Here is a 15,686-nt window from a genome sequence, read left to right on the forward strand (position 1 = left end):
TAACTTGCCCCCTGGCGGGGCCTAACGTGCCACACTCGAAGGTCGCAGGTTCGATCCCTGTCAGCGGAAAGTTATTTTTAGTCCACTTTTCTTTCTTCACGCTCACATTTACAGTTTATTTTGATAACGTCGTTTCCTTGGCATCATTGTCCGGTCTTCAGATTAATACTATTCCCCTCATCCCCCACCGTCATGCAACACGGGTTAGCATTCCCACCGAGACAAACTTCTGCCGCGCTCATGTGAGAATGCCAGCAAAAGTAGTGCTATTACAAGCAACGAATGGGGAAGATGCGAGACTGAAACCATTGCTGCGTTCTAGTTTCCAGCAGTATACCATTTCGCTTGAGCGACGTCGCTAGACTCATAACAGTACAAGAACAGAACAGCGGTACGCATTGACAGAGTGAACATACTCTTCGATGGCTTTGGTCCTGAAATCGCACTTGTCCACCCTGTCGTAGATGAGATTCTTGATGTTCGAGGTGAGCAGATTGTCCGGTTGGCCCATCAATGTCGTCATGAATTGGCGCTGCGATAGCGAGACAGAAATGTATGAACATAAGTGCGCTATGCCAAGTGAAGAACACCAGGTGTATAGTAAACGCGTGCGCAAGCGAAAGCACACATACTAGCATGGATATAGAACGACTAATAAACCGCGAGTTTGTGATCATGAGGGCACGTTACCACGTCCACGTTTACTTTTCTGTTTCGTTTCCTTGTAGACTTTTCTTTGCCTTTTTCTGCGCCTTTGTTTTTTTGTTTTTCCCTTACTCCTGTTTTGCTCTTTGTGCCATATGGCTTTTTGTCACGTGGTTACTGTCTCCTCTATATATTTTCACGCTCTGCGCAATAAACTCAGTTGGGAGTTAGCGCTCGTGTCCTTCGTGTCCTTGTCTTTGTGCCGTCGTTTTGTTCTCGCGCTATAACTATCGTCATGCCATACCAACTAGCCCAAGCTGCAACACTTCTAAGTCGTGAAAAAGGTTTCACTTACCCAGGTGATTTCCGGTCCCTTCGGGTGCAGGCTGGGATGGGGCTCGCTGCTGAGGAGTCCGAGAAGCTGAAGTCCTTTCATTGCGCTGGAGAATCCCTGGAAGAAGGGCCGAGTCGCGTGAGTGAAAATTGACGGGAAACAGTCGCCTTGAACGCTGAGATGCGTGGTATACACTTCGCAAAGACAAAGCGTTGTGATGACAAACGATGTTGGTTTCCTGGTCGAAACAGACTCACGCTGTTGGTTCGCTAGTTGATCGCGTAATGAGGTGTCGTGCAAGTGTTCAATATGTACGGGGTCATTCGGCTAATTTGCAGAAGTTATATTTAATCTCGCGTTGTCTAAAGAAAAGCCGAGAACAAAACTGGGAAAAGGGTGGCTATCTAAGCACACATGAAACAATCCGACGCTTCTGAACGGGTATTACAACTATTCTAATAAACATTTCCCGCTATTTTAAAAGCCAATTAAGCAGCCCCCATAGCATAGACTGGTTTATTGGCCTTTATCTTTAACTTGCTATGAAATATTCCGACGTATCATAAGAAATGCTACAACTTTTGCAGTAAGGACTTCTTGCTAGTTACTAATTTAAAAAGTAATCAGAATTGATTACTCATCTTGGTGGATTACAAAAACACGTCATGACGTCTTTTGTGGCTCAGAAGTCTGTTCTACACGCGCAGCGCATGTTTTCTTTTTCTTGTTTTTGTTTTTAACGAGGTGCAAGTTAACTGAAGCGCCCTGTACAAGGATATCAAACGAAGCAAGCGCTTGTATCCGATTTTCGTTATGTAGGTTTCCGCTGCGATCCACAGCGTGGGACTACATCGTGTTTGCTGATAACGTTATCTCGGGCGTAGTGCCTGAAACAAAGATAGGACAGAGGAGACAGGAGCGCCATCTGTCTGTTCAGTCAGTCCTTTCATGTTGCAAGCATTTGCGCCAGGAAAAGAAAAAGAAAGGAGGGGTATCCTAAAGCTTAAGAGTTGAACGCGATTGCGATATTCTGTTCATGTGCGCACTTCAAACACTTAATTTATGAAATCTTTTCAAACTTGCTATGCATAATCCACTATGTAACCCACTAGGTAGCTTAAAACCCACTACTAGGTAGCATAACCCACTAGGTAGCTTAAAAGTGAAATAGCCCGTGTGTATTTTGTAGTGGCTGACTGGCTGACGATTCCATGATAATTCCATGTTCTCCAGCGGATAATTCAATAAATTATTTTCTCTCTCTCTTTCCATGTTATGACGCCCGATGGTAATGTACGCTTGTCCCACGCATTATTACGGCAGTATTTCATGTATTGTGAAGCATGTATACAGGACGCCAGTGTTTTTAAAGCATGGAAGTTACTTTCACTGCATCTCTAAGCAGAAGTTATTTTCACTGTACTCGCAAGCAAAGGCATGGCTGTGTGGTAGAACACTCGCTCGCCACGTGACCGACCTGGGTTCGATTCTCACTATGATTGATTGATTGATTTGTGGGGTTTAACGTCCCAAAACCACCATATGATTATGAGAGACGCCGTAGTGGAGGGCTCCGGAAATTTTGACCACCTGGGGTTCTTTAACGTGCACCCAAATCTGAGCACACTCTCACTATGACCCGAAACCAATATTTCAACATTTCTCGATTTTTCGGTTACGTAGAGATGGCCGACTTTTCGCTCACAAACAGCGACGCCAACACAGGAATTTCTGCGAAACGAGTTAGTTCTTTAACGCTGCCGCGTTAAAACGTGTTCAGTGCGCCAGGAGCGCAGCAGCCAGAAAGTTTTTTTTTTTCGGAGGGAGAGGGGATGTCAACCATACCCTATGTACGTTCGTGTGTTTGTATGTGTGCGTGTACATATACGCGAGCAAAATTGAAAATTTTCAGTGTCGGGGGAGTTAGAACCCCCTCCCCCTTCGGCTACGCCCATCATGCAGCAAACACGGGCACCAACTCGTCCAGGAACAAGTTTTTCTCCAAATACTGAGTGAGTCGCACTTCAGTGTGAATGACAAGAGTTACAGTGACGCCCCTCGTCGCCGAATTACGCGATCGGTAGTGCTGACCTTGTATCTGAGCGTGCCGCGAAGTACGGTGTGGGCGTTGACGATTCCGTAGGTGCTCTTGTAGATGAGCGAGTCCCTGTTGGGGTAACCCTCGAGGTTGAAGCCAGGCAGGAAGGGAACGCCCTGGGCGTTGTCCAGAAGGCTGCCGGCCGGGATTTCCACCTCCTGCAAGAAACACGAGCTTTGATTCGGCCGTACGAACAGGTCGACGAAATTTTGAGAGGCAGAGGTGATTTCGTATAGAGTGGAAGCCCTCGCGCGTCGCCGTTCACCTCAGCCGAGGTTTGGGAGAAATTAAGGAGTGAGATGATATCTGGGCTTTTACGTTCCTAAACCACGGCATGATTATGATGGATGCCGTAGCTCAGGAAAGTTTGACCGTATGGTCCTTGATGACCGTGCCGGTCGGTTGTTAAAGGGCTCGCCCCAACCGACCTTGTCGCGCTGGCAGGCTCTGTATACTCATACAACCTGCTAAACGTTGATATTCTCTTCAAGACGGTTGTCTCTTGCTCCGCTGCTAAGCGAAAACTCCCGACTTCGGCTACGACGGCCACGTTGCCGTGGGATACTGGGAAAACCCAATTTCTAACAAAGCAGAGCCTCATGTTGGTGTGGGTGACCTTGCCGACCGAGCTATGCTCGACATTTGGGCGAAATTAGCTTAGACTAATGTGGCTCTAAGAGCGCGCTTGTTAGGTGCAAGAAATACAACACTGAAGTTCAGGTTTACCACGCAGATGATGCTCGGTGTTCATATTACCTGTTTGGTAAATGAATCAGTAAATATGACCTTCAAAGCTTTTGACAGCTTTGCTATGCTTTTGACAGGTTACCTATGTACTTGGCTGTCTATGCAACCGTAATCTATCGTCCGTGCAATTACGTGAATTCTAGATTGAATCCCGAATATTTTGTCTGGACTTGAAGTACGAAACATAGAAAAAAGATGTAATTAATAATGCGGTCACTTACCTTGCCGTTTTCGAGATATCGAGCGGATCCCATGCAATTGACAAATGCGCTTCGTGGGTTCCAGCTGTGACGAAAATGAAAAGAAAAAAATTAGGCTCCACTATTTTGAACCCTTTCCCAGCAATTTTCGCGCTACAAGTGTCTCGTCCTGCAGTCGATGTTCAAAGCCAACAAATGTCACATCTTGAACACGTTTGTAGGCCTCCAACTTTATTGGATGCGAGATAAATAGTGTGTACAACGTTTGTATACAGTGCTGATTGTGATGAAATTTCTCAACAGCGATAAGCTTCTGCAGCTTTCGTAGAGTTGCCAATCACGATCAAGATATTCAATACGTATCAGACGCGACCGCCATCAAAAGTGACAACGTTACAACGGTGCGGTACAATGTATAGTTGGTTCATGTTCACCTCTAGCATACACAGTGTGAATTTGCGGACAGGACGAAACATTATGGCTGATCCCTCTGCCACGAGAATCAGTACACACGAATGCGACACGCGTCAACCCAGAGGTAGAATAAATGCTATAGCAACAAATCGCCATGCCACGCGAAGAACTACAAGCAGCTCGAAACATGAAGCGCGTTCATCAAGCAGAAAGGATGCATGAAAGGAGCATGCAGAGGACGAACGCGAACTAACAGCTGTCACATCTCGACACTAAAAGACACTGAATAAAAACAAAATTTTACGTCAGAGTGAAACATCAATGTTTCAGCACGTCTAAGACGTCGATATTATCAATAGCAGTGCTCTACTAATCAGGAAATTAAGGTAAATGCGCGACACCTTTTGCGCCACGAATGGGATATTTTGGAAATATCCCAATCACTTACGAGTTCGATTAATCACTAGTAATCAAACCAGTTGCAATAAAAAAACCTTCCGTTCATTACAACACGTAATAATATGCTGCGTGTGCGTTTATGTTTGATTGTAATGAAAAAAAAACTCGGTGAGAGGTAGGTTTGACTTCTGGTGACGGAACTTTCTCTTCTAGCCACTCTTAGGGTATATTTTCAGTGACTGGCATATGTCTGCGGAGTCGGGGTACATCCCGGCATTAAACACTCTAGTGTACAAAAAAAAAAGCAAAACAAGCTTCAGCCTTGTGCAAACCTCCACAACGCTCACCTGATCTTGTATCGGAGCGGGTTGTTAGCATGTTCTGGCGCTGGCAAACCACCACAATAGGACACGAACGAAACGACCTGCACAAACGACAAACGTTGGCCGAGTGTTCCAGTTTTCAATTTCTGTTTTCATTTTCATAAGAATGAATAGACGTAGGCTCGAACAAAAAAAAAGAGGTTATTTCCACTTGAAGGCCCCCCTCTATAAGTCATGCAGCAAGTAGACAAACTAAATACTCAAGTTCACAGAGGGTGGCTAAATGTTCCCAGGTCGCTCTCCGATGTAATTATGTGGCGGCGTGCACGTCTGAGTTTTTTAACACCCCTGTACATGCATCATACTAATTTTACATGAAGTGCAAGCACTAAGGCATTTGTATGTGGCAGTTATACGGCACTACTCTTACTATATGTGAGAAAAATTTGTGAATGACTGTCTGGGTTCTAGCGACACCCCGTGTTTACGAATGTTTCGTGTCAAAGCTTCCACCTTCACTTGGACCTATTTAAATCCTTCTATGAGAGTTACAAAACAAATGCATGCCATATCACCGACGCAGAAAGGTGGTGGCAACAGACACTAGCCAGCGACTCGCTTCAAAATCCACTCAGGGCCGTCCAGAGGGCCCAAGACATGGCAGTTAGGCTTAGCTAACCTGTCCCAGAGGGAAGGCGGTGCGCATGAGCCATTGGCTGAGCCACAGGGCCCACGGAGTTTTACTATACCATACCCTACCGACTTTCTTTTCTTCTATACAATACTCGCTCGTGGTGAAGCGTATACCTCAGGGTGAAGAACTTTTGCGTCGAACACCGACCTTTCCGCCTTTCCTGCGCACTTCGTCGAAGCACTCCATGGCCAGGAGGTGGTCGATGCCAGGATCGAGACCGACTTCATTCATCACGGTGATGTTCGCGTCAGCCGCCCTGAAAGCAACAAGTTTTGATAATTGTCTCTCCTGCGGCTCAACCTTGAGGCTATAGCAGTGCGCCTGCTCGGAGAGTAAGTTTTTAATATGGACAAAACCTACTCGTTCTGCTGTCTTGTAATTTCGAGAGCATCGTTGTATTGACTTGGGCTAAATATCGTGGTACTGATCATGACAGCAAATAGACGCCATTGGACAAGATCATTCCACGAACAATACCAATTATGTAGCCAATTTTAGCCAGAGCTAACCAATGGTGGTAGCGCGCGAGTAAATATTGCATGCTAGGAGACAACTCCTCACAAATGAAGCGCGGGATTATACGCCAGGGAGCGCTGTCAGTGTATCCAAGATAAATAAAATAAAAATCGGGTATCATGCATTAGCCTAAGACGACTACATGGTGAAATTCATCCGATGTGGCTCTATAACTGTGGACTTAATTAGTGAACGTTAGACGTCGACACAAACTACACCTACTTGCATGTTAGGCAACGTTAGGCAACTCTCTACATAATTTGCTCTGATGATCATGTATGGACACAGACGTGCTTTAACTCACTTTCGTAAAGCTATCGCAGACCCGTCACGTGATTTTTTTGTCACTTATCTAGCGCTACAGACCGTCTTGAAGGCCCATGGTGCGGCGGTCAGTCACGGCCTGCCCGTCACGACGTGCGAGCTGCCCGCGACGGCTCCTCGCCCATAAGGGGACTTTGCTGGTCGCCCCTCAGGCCGATAATAATGTTTGTGTCGCGTGGGCTACTCGTTCAAGGCTACGTTCACGTGAGACGTACAAGGCTATCGGCTCGAAGAAACGCAGTGGCTCTACTCACGCGGTGTGCAGTTCCTTCATCTCCGGGGTGAGGTAGCTGGCGGTCACCATGTTCGTCTTGTGAGCGATGCAGTACTGGGCTATCGTCGGGTGCAGCGGGTAAGGCAGCAAACTGTTGGATTGACAGATGTATGCACGTTTAGTGCAGGAAATCTCGACTGGTACAGAAAATCCTCGCAGCAGTTTTCCAACACATATGGCAATTTGATGGTTCTCGTGAAGAATAGCAATAGTCCCGTCGTCATATAGGTAATAGCAGCATTAGCGAAGTGCAACACAGGCACACAGCACACAAGCGCATACAGAAACTTGAAAAATGTATCTTTAGTGTCGCTATTCTAAGTGTGAGCCGCGTAAAAAAGATTCGAATCGGGAAGCCTTCAGAGCTAATTCAACAGACAAAGCTGTTACTGAAATTTAGAAAGTGTGATTTAGTTCGGGCAGGAAGCTGCGTTCGGCAAGTCTCGGTTCAAGCAATCTCTCCCACCGCTAACTCTTTCAAATCATTTGATTTGAGCGAAAATGTTCGAGGAACGTGTACGTAGGTCTGGGTGCACGTTATTAAAGAACCTCGGGTGGTCGAAATTTTCAGAGCCTTCTACTATATGGCGTGTCATGATTATACCGTAACTTGGGGCGGAACCCTCCACCCATTATTATGCGGTCCGTGCCTGGGGATGCGTAAAATAGTTATCCGGATTAAGTGGGAACAGCACGAGAGATTGGCTGGAGAAGATAGCCGAGTTGAGCGATGTTTCTTTTAGTTCATAAAGAATGAACTAGATATAATTAACAGTGAAGTAGTCACTTCTATGTTCACAATGCTGCACCGCGATAGACTGCGAGATGCGAGAACCTCAGTGCACTTACGTGACCTTCCGGAAAAAGTCATTGGAGCTCTGAACAGAAACCCTCACCGCATGCGAGCAGCCTCGTATGGCGTCTGAATAAGAACCGGTGTGCGAAAGTCGGCGCACATACTGCAGCCTGGGGGCGTGGTGTACCTGACCACTAAATCGGCGTCCTTGATGAGGTTCTGGATGGCGTCAGGGGTTGTCGTGACGTCCACGACCACGGACTCGGTGTTGGGCGTCTTGATGGCAAGAGCTTCGCCTTCCTTCTGGAACGCCGTCCCTGGGAAAGGAAAAAAAAAGGCAGCGTTGAAAAAAAGAAATTACGCCGTCTCCCGCTAAGGGGAACCATGTGCTGAGGCGAAACACTTGAGAGAGGGTGAACGGCACCCACAGAAACTCGTCCACGTTGCCTTAATTACGAAGGTGCACCAACATTCAAAACCTCTACCTAACTAATTAACGCTGCCGACGACCATCGCTTGATGCCGGTGACCGCTGCCGTGAACGCTGCCGGTGACCATGACTATAGAACTGCTAATGGCCGTTCCACGCGCTTCCCGCACAGCCGCAACGCACGTGCCGGGACCCCTACCGCACGCATGCGGGGGACAAATAAGCCAATTGGCGACGCTGTGGAGGGCGAAAGAGCGTCGCCAATTGGCTTACTTGTCCCCCGCTTGCATGCGGGAGGAACGCCGGCACGTGCGTTGCGGCTGTGCGGAAAGCGCGTGGAACGGACGGTCCGATCCCTGAACGCACACGCCCGAGACATCAAACGTGATACCGTGCTATCCGAAGCAGACGTGTTCTGTCTCACGGAAACGTGGAACGCCTCAAGACCGACGATCAACGGCTACGGAGTGACCGTGTGTACTGAGAAAGCGTTTCGTTGCCGTCGCCGCTGACTCGGGAAAGAGGGAAGGCGTAGGAGAGTAGAAATAGGGGAAGTGTGACATGCATGCGCAAGTGTTTGGACACCCCGGGAAGGAGGGAGAGACAAAGCCTTGGCCATAAGCTGCGGCGCATCTAAAATATTTGGGGGAAAGCTCATGAATTAAACAGATTTTGCGAGAACAATGGTGGTTTTATAACAGCAGCCAGCACTAGCGAGTACTGATAGCACACAAAACTCATGAATTCGCCTGAGACGACAGGAAGGCGAAAGTCATTATCCTTCTCAATTGATGTATTGGTGATCAGCATCGGTGATCGGTCCACCTTTACTAAGCCAAGCTGTCATGAGTGATGCGATGATGACGTCATAAATTTTGGTGATCGGTAATATCACGATGAATTCATATGGTGATTATTCACGCGATGATGATGATTTTTTTTCTTCTGCATCACTCGTGTTTCGCGTTTGATGAGGCAATTTTCGCGTTTGATGAGGCATGTAAAGCTTCCGCATTAATATTACAGGCATTCGCCGAAGAAAAGTTGAATTCGGTCAGAAATAATCCACATTGTGGACACTGACACAGGAGGGCCTATTTGTGCGTCAGGGTCACGTGGTGTAAGCTGAAAGATTGTTCGTGACGTCATACCAGGGCCACAGGCGCGGTGTGCCATCCCTGGCTACGCCCCCACGTCATACCACTGCCGCACAATTTGAATGAAAGACAATGTATTGCGTGGCGTTGCAGAAGCAACGCATCATTTTGCCGGCGTCAGTGGTTGGCCTGCGGTTGTACTTTACGCCGAGCCGGTTTTCAGTACGATGCAGTGACCTACCGCTCTGCCAATGACGTCATACGAGACGTTTCGTCTCACCTCACGTGACCTCGAGTGTTGAGGAGCAAACCATGGTGTAAGAATATCCTTGCACCGTGGGAGCAAAGGCACAACCAAATGGTATTGCACACCCTCTCTCCCCTCCACCGACTCGTACACGCGTCAAATTAGTGGTCGGATGATCTGTCCATCGTTCGTAAAGGCTGTACTTCAAATCACGACCTGCACAAAAGGTATGCGTTGTTTCAACTGATGCCACGCGATTTCCAAGTAAATGTCGCAGTTTCCAAGGCAGAATTTGCCAGCACATTTCTTTAGCGCACGCACGAGTGAATCTTCAGGTGACCTGATAACACTCTCTCGTCTTACTCCTTGCCACTCCTCAAGTCTCCCCATCAGTGACCTTCGGCCCTCCCTTTCCCTAATAAAAATTTATGTTGTCTTATCAAAAAAGAAAAAAAAAACTGACCCACAAGAACGTTTTCTCCACAAATGTGGCGTTTTTTTTTTCCTTTCTAAGTGAGGTCTTTGCTGGCTTCATTGAGTTGACATTTCGTAACCGAGGAAGCAAACTTGATACGCACCAACTTCAGCAACGTCCCAGGTATGTTGAACTCTGAAGTAGCGATAAGTACGTTTATCTGAAAAGCGATATCGAGCGATTGCTTTGCAACGCACGTAAACCACCACACGGGGTTTCGATACGACGTTTTCCGAGTTAAGAGCGCGGAGGTCGTATAAAAGCAGCCTTGTGCTGTCTACTTCTTGTGCACCGTCCTCCGTGCCGTTTAAACTGAGGTCAAAAGAGAGCGACCCAACGAAGATCCGGCGTTTAGAAACAATGCATGTTCCGCACCGTATGTGAAATACTCCTGCAAATGTGGCCTGCTTCAGTAAAACTTGTAGCTGGGCGAGTTCGTTCATAATTCTGAGTGAACTGAAGCGCGCAAACACCGACAATAGACACAGAAAAGAAGCTTGTCCCTGTCTCTTTGCGCACACCAATTTACCCAGTGATCTACTTTGTCGAACTTTAGAGGTACTCGAAATTTAATGTCGACAAGGGTATCTATATGGGCTTCTATGTTCATTGTAAACGGGATCGCAGCATAGTGCGGAAGCAAACGAAGATGAAGTACAGTAAAGATTGTGTTCCGCCTGTGCCTTCTTGCCCTCTGTTTCAGCGCTGTGCTACAAGCTGCAGGGTATACGAGATTACTCGGGCGCAATAGCATATAGGAATTGGACTTACCGATGACGACGTGCACGGAGTCGTCCCTCGTCAGGTACTCGACCAGAGGCGCCGACACGTAGCCAGCGCCAAGCACCAGCACCTTCTTCATCTTCGCAGCCGTGGCACTCTGCGCCTTCTTCATGGACCTGCACGGAAGAGGCGCGTTTGCACACTGTAAAGATAGCAGGCGCCCTCTTGAGACCCTCCTCAGATAAGCCTCTGGCGCAGCAGGGTTTATTTTTTTCGGGGCGTGCAAGCAGGGAGATTATTGCCAAGTCACATTGGCTCTATTCTTGGAAACCGAAAGCAACTGTCGTTATATTCTACCGAGACTAACACACGAAGTGCTAGCATACGCGACAGAAACTGACAAGTGCAAAAAAAAAAAAAAAACGGGCGGACATATTACTTTCGTCTGCAGTCTACAAAGGTCGTGATGTTTCATCACAATGCCTAAACACTGAAGTCTCGTATCTCAGACTCACTAGCCTCAGTAATTTGTGCGAGTTTATCCCTTGCCTTCCTTAACTCATGCGCATTGTATATTTGCATAGGGTAGAGAACCAGACGTTCGCTTGGTTTGGGCCCGTAATAGACTGAATTGACTGGCTATGTAGTATGCTTGACCTATAGCCTGCAGCACATGCCACTAAAGTTACTTGACTGACCTGGATGTGTTGCGCAGATCCTCGATGTACTCGTAATTAGGCGTCAGCTTTCCGTTGCTTGCAATAACAGCCTGTGCGAGGAAATAAAAAAGCCAGTCGCGTCAGCATTTTGTGGAGATATAACCATGCGTAACAAGAGACTCGAGTATATGTATGTGTGCCGTAACTCATTACGCACCCCTTCGACGACTGGCGACATTCTATGTTGAGACAGGGGCTTCGTCGCGTCAGAGGAAATCTGCAAGAAATTCATGTGTTAGCCCTGTAGAGTTATCGCCTTGAAACTTGTACGAGTGGAGCGCACAACGGACATAAAAGATGCCCCCCCCCCCCCCACAGAGAGAGAGAGACAGAAAGAGAGAGCAATGACTGCCAGCGAAACTTACGATGTCGTTGATGTAGGGCATCAGCAGCTTTCCGAAATAGTCGGTCGCTTCCAGGGGCAGCTGCGTCGGCATGTTGTCAATGGAGCACACAAGAACGCCGGGGCCCGCGAAGCTGGAACAGGCGGAAACGATGTGGCCCTTTAGTCTACACTTTGCGTGTTGCATTCAGCCGGGAATCTAGCTGCATCTAACGTACAGTCGCCCTCAATGCGAATTGCAACACGCTGTCTGTGCTCAAAATGGCGCCATTACTGCAAAGCGGCATTCACATAGAATGAAAAAAAAGGCGATTTAAACTTTTTCAGCTAGCGGTACTTTATGAACCCATCTAACGTTTGTCGGTGTCACTGTTAGGCTTGAGGGTTGTAGCTCATATTGAGCGCGATTGTACGTGTTGCGGGAGTGCATGCGGGATGTATCGGCGATATCAGAATTTGATGAACGCCGAAAGTCGAGGAAAAGCGAGCATGCAGGCTTCAGACTCTGGCGTCACGCCTACTTGGCGAATTAAATAGCAGAAAAGTATGACTACCTACGTTTAAGCCAGGTTGTTTATGAATGCTCATGCCAAGTGCAGTACACGTGAGAAAAAAAATGGGATGAAAGAATATCGTGCATAGCAGCCGCTATCCTATACCCTAACTATATATATATATATATATATATATATATATATATATATATATATATATATATATATATATATATATATATATATATGCATCTCACAGCTAAGGGCTCACCAACTCTTACGACGTAGGCTGCAAATAAAACGAAGAAAGTTCAAGTAAGATAACTGGTTATCGATATGCCCTCGATAAAAATATGACCCGAAAGACAACGTGAAAGCAATTCTGCAGTGCGTGCAATTCTCCACAGGCGTGCGCAGGGTTTTGCATTAAGGACAGTTGTGCATCAAGGCATCCAGCAATTTCGGATTGCATTTGTCTAGGCACACTTTCAGTCCGTGTGAAGCGCCTTTCACGATAGCGAGCAACTTTTTTACATCAACGGGGCGAAATTCACTGACACGAGAGCGAAATAAAGCCTCCACATTCCCTGCTGCGCCACTCCGCGAAAGCATCCGCTTGCAAGAGGTTCTGCGAAAGCCCTTGTCCATGGCTATACTGCACGCCTACCTCTCGGTGTTCTTGTGCTGGTCGGCGTCGTAGAGACAGAACGGTGCGTCGATGGTGGTGCACTCGTTCATGAACTCGATGGAGCCACCGGGGTCGGCGCTGATGTCGCAGATGGCGAGCAGCCGGTGAGGCAGGGACGGCGCCCCGGCGCTGCTGGGCAGCCACGGCGTGTTGGTGGGCTGCAGGAGGCGCTTGGCGTCCGGGATGGTCAGCAGCTTGGGAGAGTTGACCGCCCAGTAGATGCCGTTCACGATGACCGACGCGTAAGGAGCGATCTGTGAGAGCCGGAAAATTCGGTGGGGATTTAAGTGGGGAAGCGAGATAAGCTTTAATTTTGACGATCTTGCTGTGCTACCTTGCATGTAACCTTAATAAAAAAATTTAGACGCCTAAGCACAACCAAAATAAAGGCGTCGCTCTTCTGGCGCTTTGTATTTCTTTTTAGCGGTGCCTAGGCGCCTAAAATTTCTCCCACAAGTTTTCTTTGCCGTTAAATAATTATACATCTACCTACCTTATGTGACATGCAGCCAACGCTGTCAAGCACTGACGAGTGCTTGCAATATACCAGAGACAGTGGTGGGTTTCGCGAACAGGCTTCAAGCTAAATCCTACAAAAAAATCCTATTTCCCCTTGATGGTTTATTTACTATTCACTGTGGCGTAAGCTACGGTGCATTATGAACCTCTAGAGGTTATCCATTGGGGGAGCTTCACAGCTGCGTCACCACGGCGCAATATAGCAAGCTACCTGCACCTCGCAGTCAAACTGCACTGTGCCAGTAGCTTGTTATTCTAATAGACGCAGTATTTCACATTAAAAGAGTTTTCTTCGGCTTTTCACTTGCGTGCAACCATAGCATTCGAAAACAGCGACACTTTCTACAACTTCAGTTGTTTCACTGGTGACGTCAACCGAGTTTCTGCATTTTTGCACATACGAGGGCAATTATTTTGGGCTCTAGAGTACGCCTGATCCTGAACACCTAAATGAAAGGGAGCGAGCCAAAGTATGATGCTATATACGCGAGTCGTTATAAGTGCTCGCGCCATCTTACGAGCGCCAGCGTAAGAGAAGAGTACCGAACCGGAAAACATTTATTGCACTTTTCCAGTTTCTACGTACGTTTTTTTTTTCGCATCAATATTCACTACTTAACATGTCAACATGTCTTAATTTTAATATAATCTTTGACATATCTAACATACTAAGAATCCCCCTGTGTGGGTATGAGTCATGTTAGAGGTCTCATGGTCATTATCAAAGCGATCCCCCTGAATGGGTAAATTCCAATCATGCGAGGAGTATAATCGCCTAAACTGCAGTCATGGCTGAGGAACGGCCGACGATACCCGGAAACGTCATCCGGGAAGCGCTGGACGACGTGCTGACGCCCGTCATCCAGTTACTGACGGCCGTCAGCTGCTGCATGCTACTGGTCGTCGCCGCAATCACACTGAGCCCAGGCTTCTTGGACAACAAAGGCGCCACGCTGCCATACACGCCACTGCCCGACACCGACGGGCAACTGTCCTTCGCTCGAACCATCAACGCCGTGGTCAACGCTTTACTGATGCTCGGAGTGATTATCACCACGACCGTGCTTATGGTGGCACTCTACTACTACCGCTGCCACGCCATCATCGAAGCCTGGGTCACGCTCGCCTGCGCCGCGATACTTGTCATGTCGCCCGTCACCTACATCAACATCGTGTTCCGCAAGTACAACGTGCCAGCAGACATAATTTCGCTCGGCTTTTTCGTTTACAACTTCATGGCACTCGGTCTGGTCGTGATTCTGTCCAAGGGCCCACTGCTGGTGCAACAGTTCTACCTGGTCGTCGAGTCTTCCTTCATGGCGATCATGCTGATCAAGTTTCTGCCTGCCTGGACCCTGTGGGCCATGCTGTGTCTTATTTCAATCTGGGACCTTGTCGCCGTGCTGGCTGTAGTCGGGCCGCTCAGGATCCTCATGGAGATGGCCAGGGAGAGGAGGGAGGGCCTGCAGTCTGGTCTGTTCTTCGCGACCGGAACGGCTACGCGGCCGCAGCGCAGGTCTTCAAGGGAGCGACGCTTTCGTGGAAGAGGACCGTGCGAGCGACGGCAGCTCGACGTCCACGTCAATGCCGGTTCGTCTTCTCAAAGGTCGTCAGACGTCCGGTCCTCCAAAGTACAGCTAAACCGCAGGACATCCTACAGAAGGCTGCCGTACACGGGTTCCAGCTCGCCTGAACGCTGTGAGCTAGCCGAAGGTCAAACTGTGCCGAGTATCAGGCGAAGACGAGTAGATGCGGCTAGAGTGCCGAGATCTCGAGACCGACTGGACCGAGGCCAGACTCCGTCGGTGGACTTGGAGGGGGACTCAATTTCGGAAAGCGTTTCGGACGATGAAAAGAACCAGGGCATCAATATGGGGCTCGGGGACTTTGTGCTCTACAGCGTGCTGGTAGGGAAGGTGTCCACTTTCGGTGACTGGACCACCGTGTGCGCCTGCTTCGTCGGCATTCTGACGGGCATCTGCGTCACGTTGTTCATTCTGAACCTTACGCGGAAGGCGCTGCCGGCGCTTCCCGTCTCCGTGGCACTCGGCTTAATTTTCGTCGGCTTCCAAGGACTCATTCAGAGCTTCACCAACGAGCTGTACGCGAAGCAAGTTTTGATATGAGGCCACGATCTGCACAATGTATGCCGCACTGAATGGGTGGTAATGCGAAATTAAATAACGA

At 48.1% G+C, this 15,686-nt stretch overlaps 2 protein-coding genes across 3 annotated transcripts in view; one reads left to right on the top strand and one right to left on the bottom strand.

Moving 5' to 3' along the window:
• The window catches only part of LKRSDH (lysine ketoglutarate reductase/saccharopine dehydrogenase), a 35,542-nt gene that overhangs the window by 6,010 nt on the left and 13,846 nt on the right, over nt 1–15,686 (bottom strand). The window contains exons 8-20 of the mRNA XM_075873082.1: nt 12,960–13,234; nt 11,821–11,932; nt 11,613–11,672; nt 11,435–11,505; nt 10,785–10,912; nt 7,865–8,081; nt 6,949–7,059; nt 6,002–6,110; nt 5,185–5,261; nt 4,046–4,109; nt 3,071–3,235; nt 1,001–1,096; nt 417–532 (exon numbers count right to left, since the gene is read on the bottom strand). Coding sequence (XP_075729197.1) covers nt 417–532; nt 1,001–1,096; nt 3,071–3,235; nt 4,046–4,109; nt 5,185–5,261; nt 6,002–6,110; nt 6,949–7,059; nt 7,865–8,081; nt 10,785–10,912; nt 11,435–11,505; nt 11,613–11,672; nt 11,821–11,932; nt 12,960–13,234 — 1,601 coding nt within the window. The remainder of the gene's footprint in view (nt 1–416; nt 533–1,000; nt 1,097–3,070; nt 3,236–4,045; nt 4,110–5,184; nt 5,262–6,001; nt 6,111–6,948; nt 7,060–7,864; nt 8,082–10,784; nt 10,913–11,434; nt 11,506–11,612; nt 11,673–11,820; nt 11,933–12,959; nt 13,235–15,686) is intronic.
• The window catches only part of LOC119164846 (uncharacterized), a 145,801-nt gene that overhangs the window by 5,161 nt on the left and 124,954 nt on the right, over nt 1–15,686 (top strand). The gene's annotated exons all lie outside the window — the stretch shown is intronic.

The sequence above is a fragment of the Rhipicephalus microplus genome, chromosome 9, assembly GCF_043290135.1.
Source record: "Rhipicephalus microplus isolate Deutch F79 chromosome 9, USDA_Rmic, whole genome shotgun sequence".
Lineage (NCBI taxonomy): Eukaryota > Metazoa > Arthropoda > Arachnida > Ixodida > Ixodidae > Rhipicephalus > Rhipicephalus microplus.